Source organism: Micromys minutus, assembly GCF_963924665.1.
Source record: "Micromys minutus genome assembly, chromosome: 3".
NCBI lineage: Eukaryota > Metazoa > Chordata > Mammalia > Rodentia > Muridae > Micromys > Micromys minutus.
Window position 1 is genome coordinate 50,901,973 of NC_137972.1, and position 17,054 is coordinate 50,919,026.

Here is a 17,054-nt window from a genome sequence, read left to right on the forward strand (position 1 = left end):
CCGATGCTGACTCTTGCAGCCTGCTCTCCTCTGGTCTTATGTACTCTGATACTGCCCTCAGTGTGTCTGTCATTACCCAGAGTTCATACTTTAGCCAGTCCCTATCTTTTGTGAAAGGCCACAGTCCTGCCCCTTGCTTTGTATTCATTTCTCTTAGGTTCTGTGTTAGTGTTTCTTCTTTGAGTTTAGCTTCTTGCTACCTAGAGATGCTCCTGTTGACCACCGCCTATGGCTTTGACCGGCCCTTGACTCGTGGTTTTTGTTGGAGGCTAGGAGTTGGAGGGAAGGGAGAGGCTTTGAAGGTGTTCAGTCTAGTTCCCAAGTAAGAACAGTCTTCTGGAACACACAAGAAAGGTGTGAGCCCCTCGAGTTAGGGCTGCATAGAAAGGTACAATTCCCAGGCAGACCCTTGAGTTCCTTCCTCCCCCTCTGCACGGAGGACAACAGGACGCTGTTTCTTGTGCCATTTAGAGGAAGGGAAGGTTCACTTGAGTATATAGACTAGTCCTAGCAATTCGCTCCATATTAGAAAACCTCAGAGCCAAACAGAGGATGGCTCTGCAGCATGTTTTTGCCCCTCCTTTTACCTGTTGTCTTAAATTGCAGAGGAGGATGTAATTTCGGTCTCCTGCTAGGTCTTTGCAACTGATAGACACTATGACATATTTCTCTGAATAGGGACAGAATATGTTCATTGTCAAATTTAAAGCTACATTAGTCTTCAGTTACTTCGTTTTTCTTCTTTCTGTACCAGTCCAGACTTAATATTTCCAACTGTAGGTAACTAATGTTACATAGCCAACCCAGTGCCCGTGTACACTGTAGTGCAGTAGTGCTGGGAAGGGGGTTTCGTTCTAGCGAAAAGTATGCTTTGGCACATGATCCCTGTTGAGGGCTGTAGGAGTCACAGCCCAGGCCTTTAGTCTCAGGGTCTTGCCCTAGCACAGCTGTCCCAGGCAGTGGCTCATAGTGCCCTCTGCTGGCTGATACAGCGAGTGTAGCTGTGGCTCACTTGTTCAGTGCAGATCTCTTCCAGATTCTGTTCAGTGTCAGTCTTCAACAAGATAGGCCTTTCATTGCCTAAACCAAGACAGGCAGTGAGAGCTTGGAGCCTTGGGATTTGGGTTGTATGACAGGTTTTTACAGTGTGTAAGCAGTACTCCTCGGGTTTGTGCTACTGATTTCATGGCTTGCATAATGGTCTAGTTATCAAATGAGGTGCGTGTTGACTGGATGGGCTTCTTCTGACAGCAGGATTCCTGTGAACATGCTTCAGTATCTGTCTCCAGGGAGATCAGGCCAGTTGTGGCCTGATTGCTCAAGACAAGAGAGAATAAGGCACCCGTGTGGCTCAGTGATGACAGTTGTCTTCCTCTTTCTTCCTTAGGATTCTGTCCTTCAACAACCTCACGAGGCTGGATGAGGAGAGTCTCGCGGAGTTGAGCAGCCTCAGCATCCTGCGCCTCAGCCACAATGCTATCAGCCACATTGCTGAAGGCGCCTTCAGGGGACTCAAGAATCTGCGAGTCTTGTAAGGATTGTGCTTTTGAGGGTGACAGCATGAAGGGGTCCCCGGATGGGAGAGCAGACAACAATTGCTTTGTTGAGATTCCCTCTTGGTGGCTTCTACCCAGAACTGGACCATAAGCTGGCCTGCTAAAGGAACAAGGACTAGAACTTTTTATCATCAACCAAAAACAACTGCAGAGCAGAAAAATCCTTTCTTCCCCATAGTGGTGCCTATAGCAGGATGAGGACTCTTAAAAAAAATTGTTGTTATCAATAATTCTCAATTTATTTGACAAGATGGGGTGGGTGGGCCTGGAAAAGTCTACATAGGGGATCTGCAGCAACATTTGGACAGTCCTGTGTGTCTCTTCTACAGTGCTTTTGTTCATCTGCTTTTGAAGACCAGGGTCCCTAGCCCAGGCTAGCGTCAAGCTCATATGCTGAGGCTGGCCTTGAACTTATGGCCATCTTCCTGCCTCAAGTGCTAGGATTATAGGTGAGCCTCTAGGCCTGGATGTAAGTAAGCTTTGGGAATTTTTTCTAATGTTTTTATAGCTCAAATCCAGAGCCTTACGTATGGTAGGCAGGTTCTCTTTTACTGAGCCACACCCCCAGCCCTGACTTCTGTTTTTAAATCCTATGTATTGTTTTCTTTAAGTCAGAAACATGGCTCTGCTCTTTATTTGAAGTTCTTTAGTGGGTCTGGTATCCAAGAGAGATAGAAGTGAGGGGTCCTGTGTCCTTACTAGGGAGTGGTGTAACAAAGAGGAAGTGAGAATGTCATGTCCTTTGAAGCGTCCAGTTGAGTGAGGCTGCCAGATGTTGCTGAGGGTGCCTTTCTGGGACTTTTCATAGAACTTTTCACTTGTAAATGCTAGGCAGTCTCCTAGCAGCCTTCAGCCTAAAATCCCCAAGAGGGCAGACAGTCTTCACAGAGAGTGGCAGCAGCTTCCATCTCCATCCTGGTCTTCTGCTGGGGCAGCAAGACTGTCATTGTGCCTGGAGGAAGGTCTCTGCACTTGCACCTGGCAGAGTGGGCTTCAGGTGTGAGTCCCTGCTGGGAGCTAATGGCAGGCATTAGCACTGAGCCAAGGTCAGTCTCTGAGCCCTTGTGAGGCTCTCACAGAAATGCCAGAAACATTCAAGCTGAGGTGGCCAGAAAGGGAGTGTTTGGCAGGCAAGGCCCGGAGCAGGAAGACAGGCTCACAAGCCGCAGTCTGGGTCCCTGCTGTACTCAGTCTACAGATGACAGGGTGGGACTTGCTGAAAGGAGAGGGCCCTTCCAGCAGCACATTCTCCTTTAGCTCCATGCTGGAAAGTGAAGGTCAGAGCAAGCATTGTATACTTTCGTCCCAGCTCCACTCCCAGCTGGCAGCGACTTCTCAGCTTCTTCCCAGAGCCAAGAACTATATCCCTTTCTGTTCTTGGCCATATCTGTAAGGACTCTGAAAAGGGATGTGCAGCGACCATGGCTCTGTGAAAAATTGGAAAGAGCAAATGTGAGAGTAGGGGTCTGGCTGCCAGGTATGTGTGGCTGGGCACCATGACCTGTTCTTGGAAGCTTAGGGAGGAAGCACTGACCTTATCCAAACAGCCTGGGGCTGAGTAGTTGGCCTCATTTTTCCTGTCCTGGCAAGTGGGTCACAAGATTGACTCAGCACCCAGATGTGTGTTCTGGCTCAGTGTCCAGTGCTACATAAGCCTCATGAGGAGCAGGGTGCAAGCCCCAGGCTTACAGGCTAGCCTGGAGGAACATCAGGGCCGAGCTAAGTCGTTGCCATCCCTTTCTTCCACGTGGCTTCCATGGTGTCCTGATTGAACCCTGAGAGAGGACTGTGGCTAACACAAGAGTAGACAGGAACTGTTCGGAATCTTTTGGGCCAGAGGTCTACTTCAGGGAGGTGTGTGCATACCCAGCTTCTTCGGGTGCTGTCTCTGCTGTTTCCCTCCCTGAAGCAGCAGAAGCAAGGTCATACTGCATAGTATACAAAAAAGAAAGCAGGACGACCTCAGGGTCAGAGTTCTCATGGCAGAGCAGGATGATGGGATCTCTGGGGTGCACCTGGATGCTTTGGGTCTCCTAGTGAAAGCCTGGGTGTGGGGCTGGTCTCCCTTCATGGAGAAGAATGAAGCCAGAGCTCAAGACAAAGGGTGAACTTGCCTTCTCTCTTCTTCTTAGGGACCTGGACCATAATGATATCTCGGGTACAATTGAAGATACCAGTGGTGCCTTTATGGGGCTGGATAACCTCAGCAAACTGTGAGTATTTTAGACCACAAGTGTGCAGTGCTACAAGCTCTGGGGTGCAAGGGATACCTTTCTTGCAGCCTCTCTTGCAGCTTTCCTAAGTCTCTGTCCTGGGCTCACAGAGGACAGCAGGCCTTCTGCTGTATGCAGAGACGAGGCCAAGGACCAGGGTGAGGAGTCCACAGTGGCCCACAGACCACTGTCACAGCCTTCATGCTGTCAATGTGTGGCGGTCCTTAGGGCTGCTGGGCTTGGTCCTGTTCACAGCCCATCTGAAACACTGTTTTGTCCTCTGCATAGAGGAATGTTACTGTCTTCCTTGATTTTGGTGATGTGTAAAATACCTTTCAGTAACTTGATGGTTCTGAGGCTTTTGTCAGTCTTTTTGTTAATTATAATTCAAGTAGAAGTAGCCATCACCAAGAGCACTAGTGATAGCTATTTAACATTCAGTTTGAAGAGTCTTTGTCCTGCCCTCCTAGAATTTGCCCATTGTGGTAGGCGTGTGTCTGCGTGTAGAGGTGTGTGGTACCCGCTGATCTCATGAGAACAGGCTCCATTATGCAACCTTTAGAGACAAGTGAAGGAACTTAGCCCAGGACCTGGCAGGCTCAGATTTTCACACCTGGATACGGAACTGGAATACTTGTTCCCTTGCCCAAGTTGCTGAATGCTCTGTAGTTCTGCTGGGGGCTTGCCCACGGCCAGCCTGTGAGGGAGGGGGCATTTCTGGACCTCACAGGACTTACTGAGAACCTTGAGTGACTTGAGTAGTAGTGCAGTGCTGCAGCCCCTCCCCCCAGCCCTGGCCCACCTCCGACACTGATCAGGAGGGTAAGAGGGTGTTCTGTGTAGGGCACACATGAAGGGGAATATGGAAAGTGTACACAAGTGGGACCTTGGCTTCCTGCCCGGATGGGCACTGCACATTGTGAGGAAGACCTGTTCATGCCATGGCTCCCTCCAAGGGCACGAGTACAGGGCCAATGCCACATTCCCCACTCTGTATACACCGCTGCCTTTGTGATTGCTTTAGAGATCACTGCCTGATCTGAGTCCTTGGCAGGGAGGTCAGGCTAGCCGCCACTCCCCTGGAGCACCCTTCCCGTTCAGGGAGCCATCAGCATCTGTTAGCTTGAGTGCTCCACCCCACACCTCCAGATGTGTGCTGAGAGGAGGTCAGCACCTATTTGAGCCTATCGGCAGAATGATTGGCACTGTGTAATTGAGAATTTGAGAGTTTGCTTTATTGATGTTGTCACCATTAGAAATAACAGCCTGCCCTCACTGTAAAAGAGGCCAACGTGACTAATATTTAATGGATGAAATAAGGCGCAGCTTTTCCGAGATCTAGTTTATGGGAGATTTCACCAAAAGGCTCAGTTTGTTTTTACTAGGTCCTGAGCACATGGTGCCCTGGCTTGTGGAATCTGAGGACGTGCAGGAGCTGGCAGACTCCTAGACACGCTGGGATTCAGTGCCCCATGAGCTGTTATTTGCTGCTAGTCTTGTGGCTAAGGAGCCAAAGTGAACATGGCTGCCAGGCTTCTGGCATTTGCTTTATTTGTGAGGTATGGAAGTGCTTTCAGGATGAGATTGTTTCCTTGTCCACCCAGATGGAGGGGTCATTGGCCTGTTTGTCCTTCACCCTACAAAGTCAGGAAACACTAGGTTTTGTCTAAAGGCTGAACTGACCGCAGGGTCCCCTGGGCAGGAATCTGTAATGAACCAGGACTTAGGAAGCCTCATGGTATGCTTTGGCAGTGCCCTTGGGAACAGGTGGAACTCGTACCTCTGTCTGCTCCTTGCATTGTAGGAAGCCGTTCTGGGATGTGGGGCTGTGCTTCTGTAGGCCAGCCTGTTTCTGTCCAGTGTCCCTTCAAAGCCTTGCCAGTCTGAAGCACATGGACATGGTAGGTGATGGCTAGGCCATGGTGCAGCTTTGGGTCTGCAGGCATCATCTCCATTAGTTTTCACCAGCAGGCAGCTGCTTGTCTTCCCTGTGCATCTCAGTCTGACATAGGTGGAAGATAGCCTCTAGTCCAAATCTTAGTCCCAGTTCTTGCTAGGATGCTCTTGGGAAGAGGTGAGCCACACTAGCTTTGTTCAGAAGCTTCCTTTGTCTACTTGTACACTGCTGCCTGGACTTACTGATTCTGACATTTCCCAGGCATCCAGCCTATGTAACATGCCTGTTAGAAAATCCTGGGAGACATGAGCACTGAAGAGGCAGAGCTGATGACAAGCATCACTTTCGGTTGTCCTGAGCAGGCACATTCTTGTGATGAGTCAGCACATACCTTTGATGCACCTCATCAGATCCTCGATAACAAAGGCAGGAACTTTGCATTTACTTGTCCACCATACAAATCTAGGGTCTCCCTTGGGTAGGTGCTCTGAGCTTCATGCCCAGTAAAAGGAACGCTCTTGCCCGAGACTATAAATAACTGTGTACTCAGTGCTAAGGTCAGGAGTAGAAGGGCAAAAGTCCTGTCCAGCGCTTGCAAGCCTAAGGGTACAGACTTCAGTTCCCTGAAAAGGTGACTATGATACTCCAGCTTCCTGGGACTTAATGAAGTACTACAAATAAATTATGGGCTCTTGCTGAAGAAACCACAGTGCAGTGCCTCTTCTCCAGGTCCTGAGGGAAAGGTTAAATATCAGGACATCCTGGCCACTACAGTGCATGGTAGATTAAGAGCTATGGGGCTCTCTTGTTGGATGCCCTCTTCCTGTTCTCTTCTGGTTAGTTGTGATTCTTTATGCCCACAGTGCAGCGCATAGAAGTGGACAGCAGATCTTCGCCCCAGTTTACACTGCCTGCTGACTCTGCTACTTCTCACTAGAACAGTAACCAGCCTATTTTTCCTGCAAGGCCACTACCTTAACAAACTTCCCACCCCCTTGGGTGGTCCCAGGACAGATAGCATGGCCCAGCCATGGTGATTTCCCCTTGACACCCACTTCAAGGGGTCTCTTGAGACTGGGTGGAATGTGCAATTTCAGCCTGTCGTCTTTATGAGGTTGTAACAGAGCTAGAGGCATTTTATTTCAGGGTGGGGATGGCTTGTGCACTCCAGCCCTGTAATACCCTTACAGGTCCACATTGCACCTGCCTCTTTCAGACATCTGTCAGGCAGCATAGCCCTGATTGTGTGCTTTCTTTTTCCTCATGCTCCGTGGTCCCTTTCTACCTTCCTATCCTGGGCCTGGATGTTTGGAAACTAAGAACTCTGTTTGGAAACAAGATCAAATCTGTGGCTAAGAGAGCATTCTCGGGGCTGGAAAGCCTGGAACACCTGTAAGTATCCTGCCAGACCCTGCTCACCATACAGGTCTGCTAAACATGGCTGCTGGGGAAGTCTGCTAGCAATTTAATCACTTCTTTGTAAACCGAGAAACACGTTGTTTGGAAACACCATCTGCTTCCTTTTCATTATAAGTCAGCTTCAACTTTGGCCTTTATTTTGCCTGTGCCGGGAACACTCAGGGCATATAGTTTGCTGCTGTGCTCCCAATTAATTCGATTGGTATTTGAACAAACACTTTCCTCTCACCTGTTGGGCCGTATTACTATGCATCATACTCCTTGAAGGGTCCCTGAGCTCTTGCCACATTCACAAGGATACTTTATTCTAGCAAAGCCAGACAACATCTCCCTATTCCTAATGCATGCTGGGAGCTTCTCTACTGGGGTACTTGCCTATGGGACCTTGGAACTGATTAGGGAGCACTAGTTCTGAGATGTTTATACAGCAGTTGGGAGTGGATGTGTCTATGCGTCTAGAACCTGGCTCTTAGTTTTATTCTTCTTTGAATCAAGGTAAGCCTTTATTCTGCTGGGTAAACTTCTTCTCAGCTTCCTACGGCTGCTCTTATGGTTGGCTTGGTCCCAAGCCATTCTGTGTGCTTGCACTGACACAAAAACAGAGAGCCTCTCCCAGTGGGTCTGGCACATGGGGTATGGCTAGCACCTGTGGGTCATCTGTGACTCAGGGCTGGCCTGAAAAATCCCTGTGTCCTCACTTGGCCATGCATTTGACAAGTGCCCACAGTTCCTGTGCACAAATTATTGTGTTCTGTTTCAGGAATCTTGGAGAGAATGCAATCAGGTCTGTCCAGTTTGATGCCTTTACAAAGATGAAGAAACTTAAAGAGCTGTGAGTACCCGGGAACCCGAGGCTGTATTGGTATGAGTGTAGACTTGAGAAGAAGCCAGGCCTGGGATTGCATTGTGCTCACTTTCTGTAATGGATGTGATTGTTTGTAGGTCAGATATGAGTTGACTTTAAAAGCAGAATGCCTGATGGGACTTAGCTCTGGATGGGGGTGGCAAATTCTTTCTGAAATGCTGACATAGTAAACATTTTGGATTTTTTGGGTCACAGGGGCTGGGTCATGACTACTCAAATGTGTTATTACAGCAGACAGCAGTAATAATACAGACACATGGGAGCAGCTGTGTGCTGCTAAGTCCACACCAACAGAGACAGACAGTGGGCCTGCAGGCCAGAGCCTACTGTACCATTTGCTTCTATAAAATAGACTGTTACCCTTTTACGGATACTCATTTTGATCTTTCAGGTTTATTTTGTATTTGAGAGAGATTTTTCTGAAGGTATTTTTGGACAGTCTCAGGGTATCTGTGGCCTGATTCCGGAGGCTCAGCCTGGGTCTCTTGCTTGGTCTCCCTTTAACTGCTGTATGTTCTCAAACCGTGACTGGCTGTGGGCCCAGCCTTCCGGTGGGAGAGAGAGGTTCAATTTGCTTCATCATTTTCCCCTCCATCAGATCACACAGGTTGTTCTGTGCCCTTAGTTTTTGGGTAGATTTCCACAAGCAGTGATTAGAAGCACACTTTGAGTTGGAATTCTGAGCATGCACAGGGTGAGCCAGTGAAGCACTGAGACCGTTGGAACCGTGAGCCGTGGAAAACACTGCCTATCAGTGGTGGCGGAGGAGTTTGCCTGCGTGAAGAAAGGCTAAGTCTACAGAGCCTAGGCAGCTCATGGTCCCACCGTCCAACTGGTCTGGCCTTTGCCTCTAGCTATGGGATCCCATGGTTGGCCAGGAACTAGTGTTCCCAGTGGCGTCTGGCTCCAGTCAGCCATTCCCTGTGTTCTTTGCACCTTTTACTCATCTCTTAAAAACCCTTCCCAATCTTGGTTCCCATGGTTTTGCAGTGTTCAGCCTGATCTCTTTCTTAGTGCTACAGACCTTAGCTCTAAACCCAGCATATACACTGAATGTGGTACAAAGCCCGATTCTCTGTACATACATCAAAGGCTGTGGTGAGATTTATTTTTCCCAGCTTTTCCTATGCCTAAAATTTAAATATATCCCTGTCACATCTCCCAGCAATGCCCTGGTCTTGTTTCCTAGGCCTCTTCCTGTCTGCTGTGCTCTACCACACACAAGTGTCCTTTGGATGGGGGAGGGGGTAGTGGACCTGGCAGTGGAAAGCTTTTTCTGGCTCTTAACCTGGACTGACAAAGCCAGCCTGCCACCACATAGCACGTTGTGACACTTGTCTCTGTGTGTGGTGTATGAATCGGTCACTCCTGGGCAGTGTAGATAGCTTCTGCCACCATGGTAGCTCCTCAGCAGGATAGCCCACAGCTCTCTGTCAGATGAATATCCCCACCCATCACATGAAGTGGATGCCTCCACGGTACTGTCACAGAGAGACCAGCATCCTGTGCTCATGCTTTGAGATAAATTAGTCGAGTCTTTGGAAAAGTATTTCCTAACGTGATTTAAGGTGGGGTGATGAGAAGGGAGGAGAGGTTTGACTTTGTGTTGTCAGCATGGGTTAGTGTTCATCTCTCCAATTATTCACTAGTCTGGCATCTTCACTGTTCATTAGAAGTCAGGAGGGAGACACAGAAAGCGGATTCATTTGTTGGTATGGGAAGATGTACTCGGCATTTCTAAATACACGTGTGCTCCCTTTGTCGCCGCATACATAGGCAGTTCATGATGCGGAGCCCACACGTTTCCTTTCTTGCTCTTGTCCTTCCATATGTCTAGTGTCATTCGTCAACTCAAGACTCCAGGTCTTTCCGAATCGAGGCAGTTAGATGTTGGGTCACCACCCAAGTGACTCTTGGAGAAGGAATGTCCACTAGGATGGCCACGTTGAGTTCTGTTTGGAAGTATTTTCAGTTACTGAAAAATGAAAATGTTCTCTGTTTTGGCTGGAGCCACAGAAAAACAAAGTTGAACATTCTCATGCCTGCTGGGCTGGGGCAGTTAACTTGTAAACACTGTCGGAGGTGGAGCCGAATTCTCTGCCCTCCTCACTCACGCTGGTGTGAAGGTAAACACAGGCAGAGGAAGGTACTGGTGAGACTCCACTTTAGAATGAAACAGCCGTGTAGGAAAAGATTTCTTGGCAGTTTTTGCAGAAGTTAGGTAAAGTCTGCTTCTGTTTGGCTGCACCACATAACTTTCCAGAATGTGGAGAGCCAGTTGTGGGTTGTGCCCTTCACATACAGGATGTATCCAAGGTTATAGCAGGTTAGAAGGCATCCCCAGGGTGACAGGAGCTCTGACCTTACCCCGAGGACATGGGTGCTGTGGTTCCAATTGTGGTTTTCAGAGCAGAATTCTCAATATCTCTTGGGGGCTAGTTTGACATGTAGCATCTTGGGTTCTACATCAGAAGCCATACTCTATTCAAATCTTCAGGGAGGGTACATGAGCTGTCCCTGTCACTGGAGAAAAGCATTCCCTTTGGAACTTGATGTCCTGCCTTCTACTAAGCTGATTGGCTGTGATGTTTTACAGAGAGCCCTCCTTTATTGTCTGTTAAATATCACCTCTTGTTTTTCTTTCAGCTATATCAGCAGTGAGAGCTTCCTGTGTGACTGCCAGCTCAAGTGGCTGCCCCCATGGCTAGTGAGTAGGATGCTACAGGCTTTTGTGACGGCCACCTGTGCACATCCAGAGTCACTGAAGGGCCAGAGCATTTTCTCAGTGCTGCCGGACAGCTTTGTGTGTGGTAAGATTATCCTTGAGGCTTTTGTTTTTGATGAAGGGCAAAGAGGCCAGGAAGAACTTCTCATTCTGAGACTCATTCTTGTGACCCTAGTTAATGTAGTCCATGGTTACAGATCAGCTGCTGGGAGTAGTTTATTTCCCGTGGAAGCCACACATATTTACAGTGCCTCATTCTGTGGTTCTTGGAGTACATGTATTTAATTATAAGGGAGTAGGTTTAGCTACAAATCTAAATAATTGGTTACAGTGAGATAGTTCTGATCTTTTCAGAGAGGTCCTGGGGCCCAGGTCTGGCGGTGAATGAGCGTATGAGGATGGGATTTCAGTGTTTCTTTCCGGTTCTAAGAACGAACGGTTAAACACAAGAATGGGCCTCAGGAGAACAGCCACTATAGTAAAAATAATTCCTCCATGTTGACTTGCACCCTTGCTATTTGTCCAAACCACTGAAATGTGCAGTGGTGACAGTCTTTCCCTCCACATTGTTGGGACATAGATTTAACCATCTTTTTGAGCAGGGGTGGTCAGGACCCAAGTTCAGTTACAAAGAGCACAGAGAACACTGAGCAGCTGAAACACACACACAGGCTAGCTCTGACAGGACTACACAGCCTCAGAGCCAAGGAGATGGGATCCAAGACTGTTGAGATCCGTCTGGGTTGCTTTTAGCAGCAGTGGGGAAATATGATCCTGTCACTGGTTCCCTGCAGGATCTCTTCCTGAACAATGCTAGCAGCTTGGGTGTCCCAGGCCACATGCCCAGCCCTTTTCTTTTGAATTACACCTGCTAGAGGTGAGACAAGTATCCCATACCTCCCACCCCTTTAGTTCTCAAAGCAGGTTTGCTGATTCTCCCCGCATCGGCTCCCTGGGTGGAATCGGTTGCAGACAGCACCCTAGTCACAGAAGATCAGGCCACACTTTTGCAGCCAGTGCTAATTGACTCCACGGTCATTATTTGGGCTTTCTGAAGTTAAGTCGTCTGTGGCTTCCTCCCTCTGTCTGGTGGAGGGAAGTCTTCTGTTTGCACGTAACAGAAACGGCCACCTTATACATTCTAGAAAGTTAGCATGAGGCTAGGTGAGGACAAGAACAGATGAGATGGAGATGTCCAGCCCTCTTGTGCTGCACAGGGAGGGAGCTCTGCTGTGTAGACAGTGGGACGGGAGCAGCTCTGACCAAGTGCTCGAGCAGTGTTTCTCCTAAGAGCCCAGGCTGGAGCTGCCTGGACACCCATGCACAGGCAGCAGGCAGATAGCTATGCCACGGGGTGTTAGGTCGGCCAGTCTGTCGGTCTCACAGCATGATAAATTCTTACAATGATCAGCCAAGTGAAAGAAGTCTCATGAAATGCCTAGAATAAGGGAGGCCATAAAGGTCAGAGACACGTCACCAATTCTGCAGGAGAGCTAAACAGGACAGTCTTCTCTGTTTGAGATGATTAAAAAAAATGGTTATGATTGCTTGTGCTGGTGATTACAACTACTTGTGAATATCCTAAAAAAAGCACTACACTGTATACTTTACATGGGTGGACTTTAGCTGAATAAAGCTATTTTTAAGAGGAAATATAGTATATATACTATACAAATTTACCTTCTTGAACCTTTACCCCCATGTTATTAAGCTGCCTCTGCTCCAAGTCCAAGCTCTCTATTCCCAGATCCTTTGAAGGTCCAGTTGTGTCTTGGGTCTGCTTGTTCTAGACGGCGGACATGCACAGGACTACACAGTTTAGCCTGCTTCTCCTGCAAGTTGTAACAGAGGTCTCAGTTCTTTGTTGATGGTGCCGAGTTTTTATATGTGTCTTCTTGGGTTTATAGCTAGACTAGAATGGCCGGATCTGTTCACTGTCCAAGGACTTGATAGACTGTTTTCTCAAAGTGCTTCATGAGTCCATACACCCAGACAACGTATGGGGTCCTAGTTGCCATAGTGACATTAGTTTCCACTGCCGTGGTTGCCGTAGATGTGAACTGCCACGTACTTACTGGATGAATGCATCTCTGGAAAACTAGCCATTCAAACAACTTGTCTACATCTGGTCTTTCTGCTCTTTAGCTGTAGATGCCTTTTTATATTTAAATAGATTTTATATTAGACTCTAGTCATGTGTACAGCTTGCCAGTGTGTTCTACTCTGTGAGCTGTGTTTCAGCTGAAGTGCAAATGTCTCACGGTTCACTAGAGTCGAGCTCTGCTCACCCCATTGTCGGTGTTGCCAGTGTTCGTTGTAAGAACTGGAGCCTCACGCAGGCCGTACGACTTACTCCTGTGCTTCTGAGAATTTCAGGACTCCAGAGACTGTAGCTGTTCCCTGTCAAGATTGTTTTGACTGTTCCATACAGTACCCTCAGTTCTTTGACTTTTTATAGTAAGATACAAAAGTTCAGGATGTTGGATCCTCAGACAGTTTCTACTGACTGCTGTGTTCATATCTGTAAAAAGTCAAACATTATTATTATGGCTTACTTGTTCCTTCTCTATAAAATGTTAGATCATCTGTCAGTTTCTGAACTAGAGGAAACTCGGATTTTGACATTGTTCTGACTGAGATTGGCCTGGAGTGTACTGTCATCCTGACCATAAACTTGGAGTTCTCACTTCCTAGCTCCCCATTTACTTAGCATTCCTCTCGTTTCTTTCGGCCTTGTTTTTATAGTGTGTAGAATTAAAAATGTTGCTCTTACACAGAAACAGATGCAGCTGAGTGACAGAAAGTGACGTGCTACTCAAGTTTGTGAGCCGGTTCTCTATCCCACAACTCTGTGGATATGTTATGGGGTTTGCTGTTGGTGGTTTTGGGGTTTCGTTTCTGTAGAATTTTCTTTTGTGTGCATGCGTGTGGAGGGCAGAGGTCAATCTCAGATGTCATCTTCAGGACCTCACTACCTTGTGTGCTGAGACAGGGTCTCTCACTGGGAACTGGGGCTTTAACCGGTTGTGGTAGGCTGACTATGTGTGTAATTTCCTTTATGGTGTTTGGGTTTGTTTTAGTCTAAAGGCTCTGCTTGAATATATGCAGTGTAGGTCTGGAAGCAAGAAATTCTACCACAGATACCTTTTTTTTTTTTAATCTGGAAATGTTTATTCTTTTTTTTCTGGATATGAAAATCTGGGTTGATAATTTCTATATAAGGCCTTTGGATATGCATCTCTCTTATTTTTTAGCCTCCCTGGGTCTTGATGAGAAGCCACCTGCTTGTGTTTTAGAGGATCTTATTATATAAGTTGACCCTGAGCTGCATTAGCATTTGTTAGGTTGATCATGGTTCACCTGAATGTAGCTCCCCAGTTTGCTCTTTGTAGCTCAATGAACTTGGGATGCACCGATTTCATCAGATTAGATATGCTCACGCCCATGTCTCTGAGAACCGACTTCGTCCTCGGGATTGGGCTCTGCTTACCTGCATCTTGCTGTGCCTCCTGATGCTGTAGCATAGCTTTGCCATCAATTCCTTCTCCTTCTCTTCCTTCCTCTTCTTCTGTTTCTTGGAGAAGATAATCTCCATTGACCTAGTTCAGACCAGCTCAGTTCTGCTAACAGACCCTCTACGTGATTTTTTTTAATTTCACTTCTACTGTATATTTTTATAATTTGTTAAGGTATTCATGGTCTGTAATTACTATCTATGGTTCCCTTAGCTCCCTGACTACACATAACTGCCATTTTCTTACCTGTGTATTTCCTACTTGACAACAGAAAAATCAAACAGTATGACCAGAGAGAGCAGGCTCTTTGAACCCTGCCCTTCTAGGCTGGTAGCTGCTGTTTAGTTCTTGGTTGTTTAGGGCTGCCTGCTGGGCATGTGCAATAAAGCCGGCTCTGCACAACCCCCTCTCTTGGGTCTCTGCTTGGTTTTTGGTTTTATTTTTCTTTGTAATTTGCTAACAACTGGACACATAGCCTTACTGAGTCTCCCATCCTTTACCCAGATCCCTGTAGGTGCTGGGGTTTGCCACTTTTTTTTTTTTTTTTTTTTTTTGGTTAGTGCAGGTTCTAAGCCCAGTCCTAGGAAAGACTCTCTGGGTGTTTGCACAGCTCTGGCCCATGTGCCCTCTAGGTTCTCACGAATCTCTTGGAGATTTTCATTCTCATCACTGGTGTCTCTGAGTTGTCTTGCCTGCTGCCTGAGTTCTAGGCCTGGCTTGGTCTAACAGAGGAGGCAGTAAGGCCAGAAGCCATGGCACAGCTGCCCCATGTCTGGTGGAACTGACTTCACTGTCAGGTGACCCGGGTCTTTGTCGGCTTCAGCAGTGGTTGGTGTCCACAGAGACCAGGGTGTCTCACAGTTGGTTCTCTCCCTAGATGACTTCCCAAAGCCACAGATCATCACTCAGCCTGAGACGACCATGGCTGTGGTGGGCAAGGACATCCGTTTCACGTGTTCAGCCGCCAGCAGCAGCAGCTCACCAATGACCTTTGCCTGGAAGAAGGACAATGAGGTCCTGGCCAACGCAGACATGGAAAACTTTGCCCATGTTCGTGCCCAGGACGGCGAAGTGATGGAGTATACCACTATCCTGCACCTCCGCCATGTCACCTTTGGACACGAGGGCCGCTACCAGTGTATCATCACAAACCACTTTGGCTCCACATACTCAAACAAAGCCAAGCTCACCGTGAACGGTAGGGAAATAGCATCTCCTGCTTCTCAAGTACCAACTACACTGTTGTTCTCTGTGCCATTGGTATAAAGAGTCACAGCTGCCGTGGGCTCACTTTTTTGTGCCGTTCCTTGGGTTTGTCCCAGAACAAGTTTTACAGATTGAAGTATTGTTTTAAAGTCCAGTTATATTAAGTGACATTGTGGAGTTAAGCTTTGCATTTTTATCTGTTCGTTGTCTTCCATAAACCAAGAGATGTGGTTTCCTGAGGGAGCTTCTGACCGTAGAGTAGAAGGTATGACTGGGAGCAAGGCATCTTGGGACAAGAGCAGGTCCCATGCCTTCCACAGCAGCGGCCCTCAATCTCCTCATGTCGTGGACCTCCAACCACAAAACTGTTTTCTTTGATACTTCGTAACTGTAACTTTGCAACAGTATGACTCACAATGTAAATATTTTTGAAGATAGAGGTTTGCCAAAAGGGTTCATGTCCCACAGAGTGAGAAGCACTACTCTAGAGGAAGGATATGGAGAGCAGGTGTGGGTTGAGCCTCTGGCTTGCCAGTCCAGTGTGCAGAGAGGTTGTGAGAAGGTTCTCTTACTCAGAAGCCAGCCCCTGCCCACCAGGGTGGCTTTCTTTGGGACTGCTGACTGACGTGGCGAGGACAGCACGAATAGCTGAGTCTTCCATAGGCTGATGGAGGCTTGTGGGTGCCCTGCAGCACTGCCTTCATGTCCTCCGCCATGTACAACAGCACAAGATACTCTGACCACAGTGAGGCTGGCCTAAGAGGGGCCAGTGTTTCTTGGAGACTGAGGCAGCTGCTAGACTCTCCACCACAGCAGCTCAGACACTAAGGCTGGATCCTGTCCACTGTGTCTGCGTGGACACTAAAGCTCCAGAAGCTAATGAGCTACATAGTGTGCCTAGGTGTGGTGGTAATGTAGCCCCCACAGACCCCACCCACAGTGGGTTTCCTCAAGGGGTGAGCCAGCCCAGTGGGTCCTCCCTGGTGAAGGCATCTAGCTATCCCCTAATAGCAACTGTTTGGTTGTCCAGCTCTCTCCAGATTGCTAATTAAAGCAGGTCAGCACCAGACCTCTGCTTCTGGAGGACTCCTACAGAGTCACTATTGTGGAGGTGTGGGAGGCAGAATGCTCCATCAGAAGCCTTACCTGAGTGGCTAGCACCAGCCCATCGCAATAGGATGCTGTTACGGGTAACGGGTGCTATTGTGTCTGGGGGTGGAGGGGGCTGGGCACATCCGCTGGAAGAGGTGTAGTAGTAATGAACTGAGGCCCGGGCACAGTGGATCTGTTTACTAGGAGTTTCCTCTGTATGCAGCCAATCCATATGGCTTCACCTGTACATTTTTCCCCCCAGTGTTGCCATCATTCACCAAAATACCCCATGACATTGCCATCCGGACGGGCACCACAGCCCGGCTCGAGTGTGCTGCCACGGGCCACCCTAACCCTCAGATTGCCTGGCAGAAGGATGGAGGCACCGACTTCCCTGCAGCCCGAGAGCGACGCATGCACGTTATGCCAGATGACGATGTGTTCTTCATCACGGATGTGAAAATAGACGACATGGGGGTCTACAGCTGCACTGCCCAGAACTATGCTGGCTCTGTTTCTGCAAATGCTACCCTGACTGTCCTAGGTTTGCTACTGATGGGGCAGGC

General features: G+C 48.1%; 1 protein-coding gene across 1 annotated transcript in view; it reads left to right on the forward strand.

Moving 5' to 3' along the window:
• LRIG1 (leucine rich repeats and immunoglobulin like domains 1) overlaps positions 1 to 17,054 on the forward strand; it is a gene marked incomplete at its 3' end in the record, with an annotated part of 94,695 nt that overhangs the window by 74,046 nt on the left and 3,595 nt on the right. The window contains exons 8-14 of the mRNA XM_080914526.1: positions 1,388 to 1,531; positions 3,689 to 3,769; positions 6,987 to 7,058; positions 7,846 to 7,917; positions 10,597 to 10,760; positions 15,068 to 15,388; positions 16,751 to 17,032. Of these exons, the coding sequence (XP_080770652.1) occupies positions 1,388 to 1,531; positions 3,689 to 3,769; positions 6,987 to 7,058; positions 7,846 to 7,917; positions 10,597 to 10,760; positions 15,068 to 15,388; positions 16,751 to 17,032 (1,136 nt within the window). The remainder of the gene's footprint in view (positions 1 to 1,387; positions 1,532 to 3,688; positions 3,770 to 6,986; positions 7,059 to 7,845; positions 7,918 to 10,596; positions 10,761 to 15,067; positions 15,389 to 16,750; positions 17,033 to 17,054) is intronic.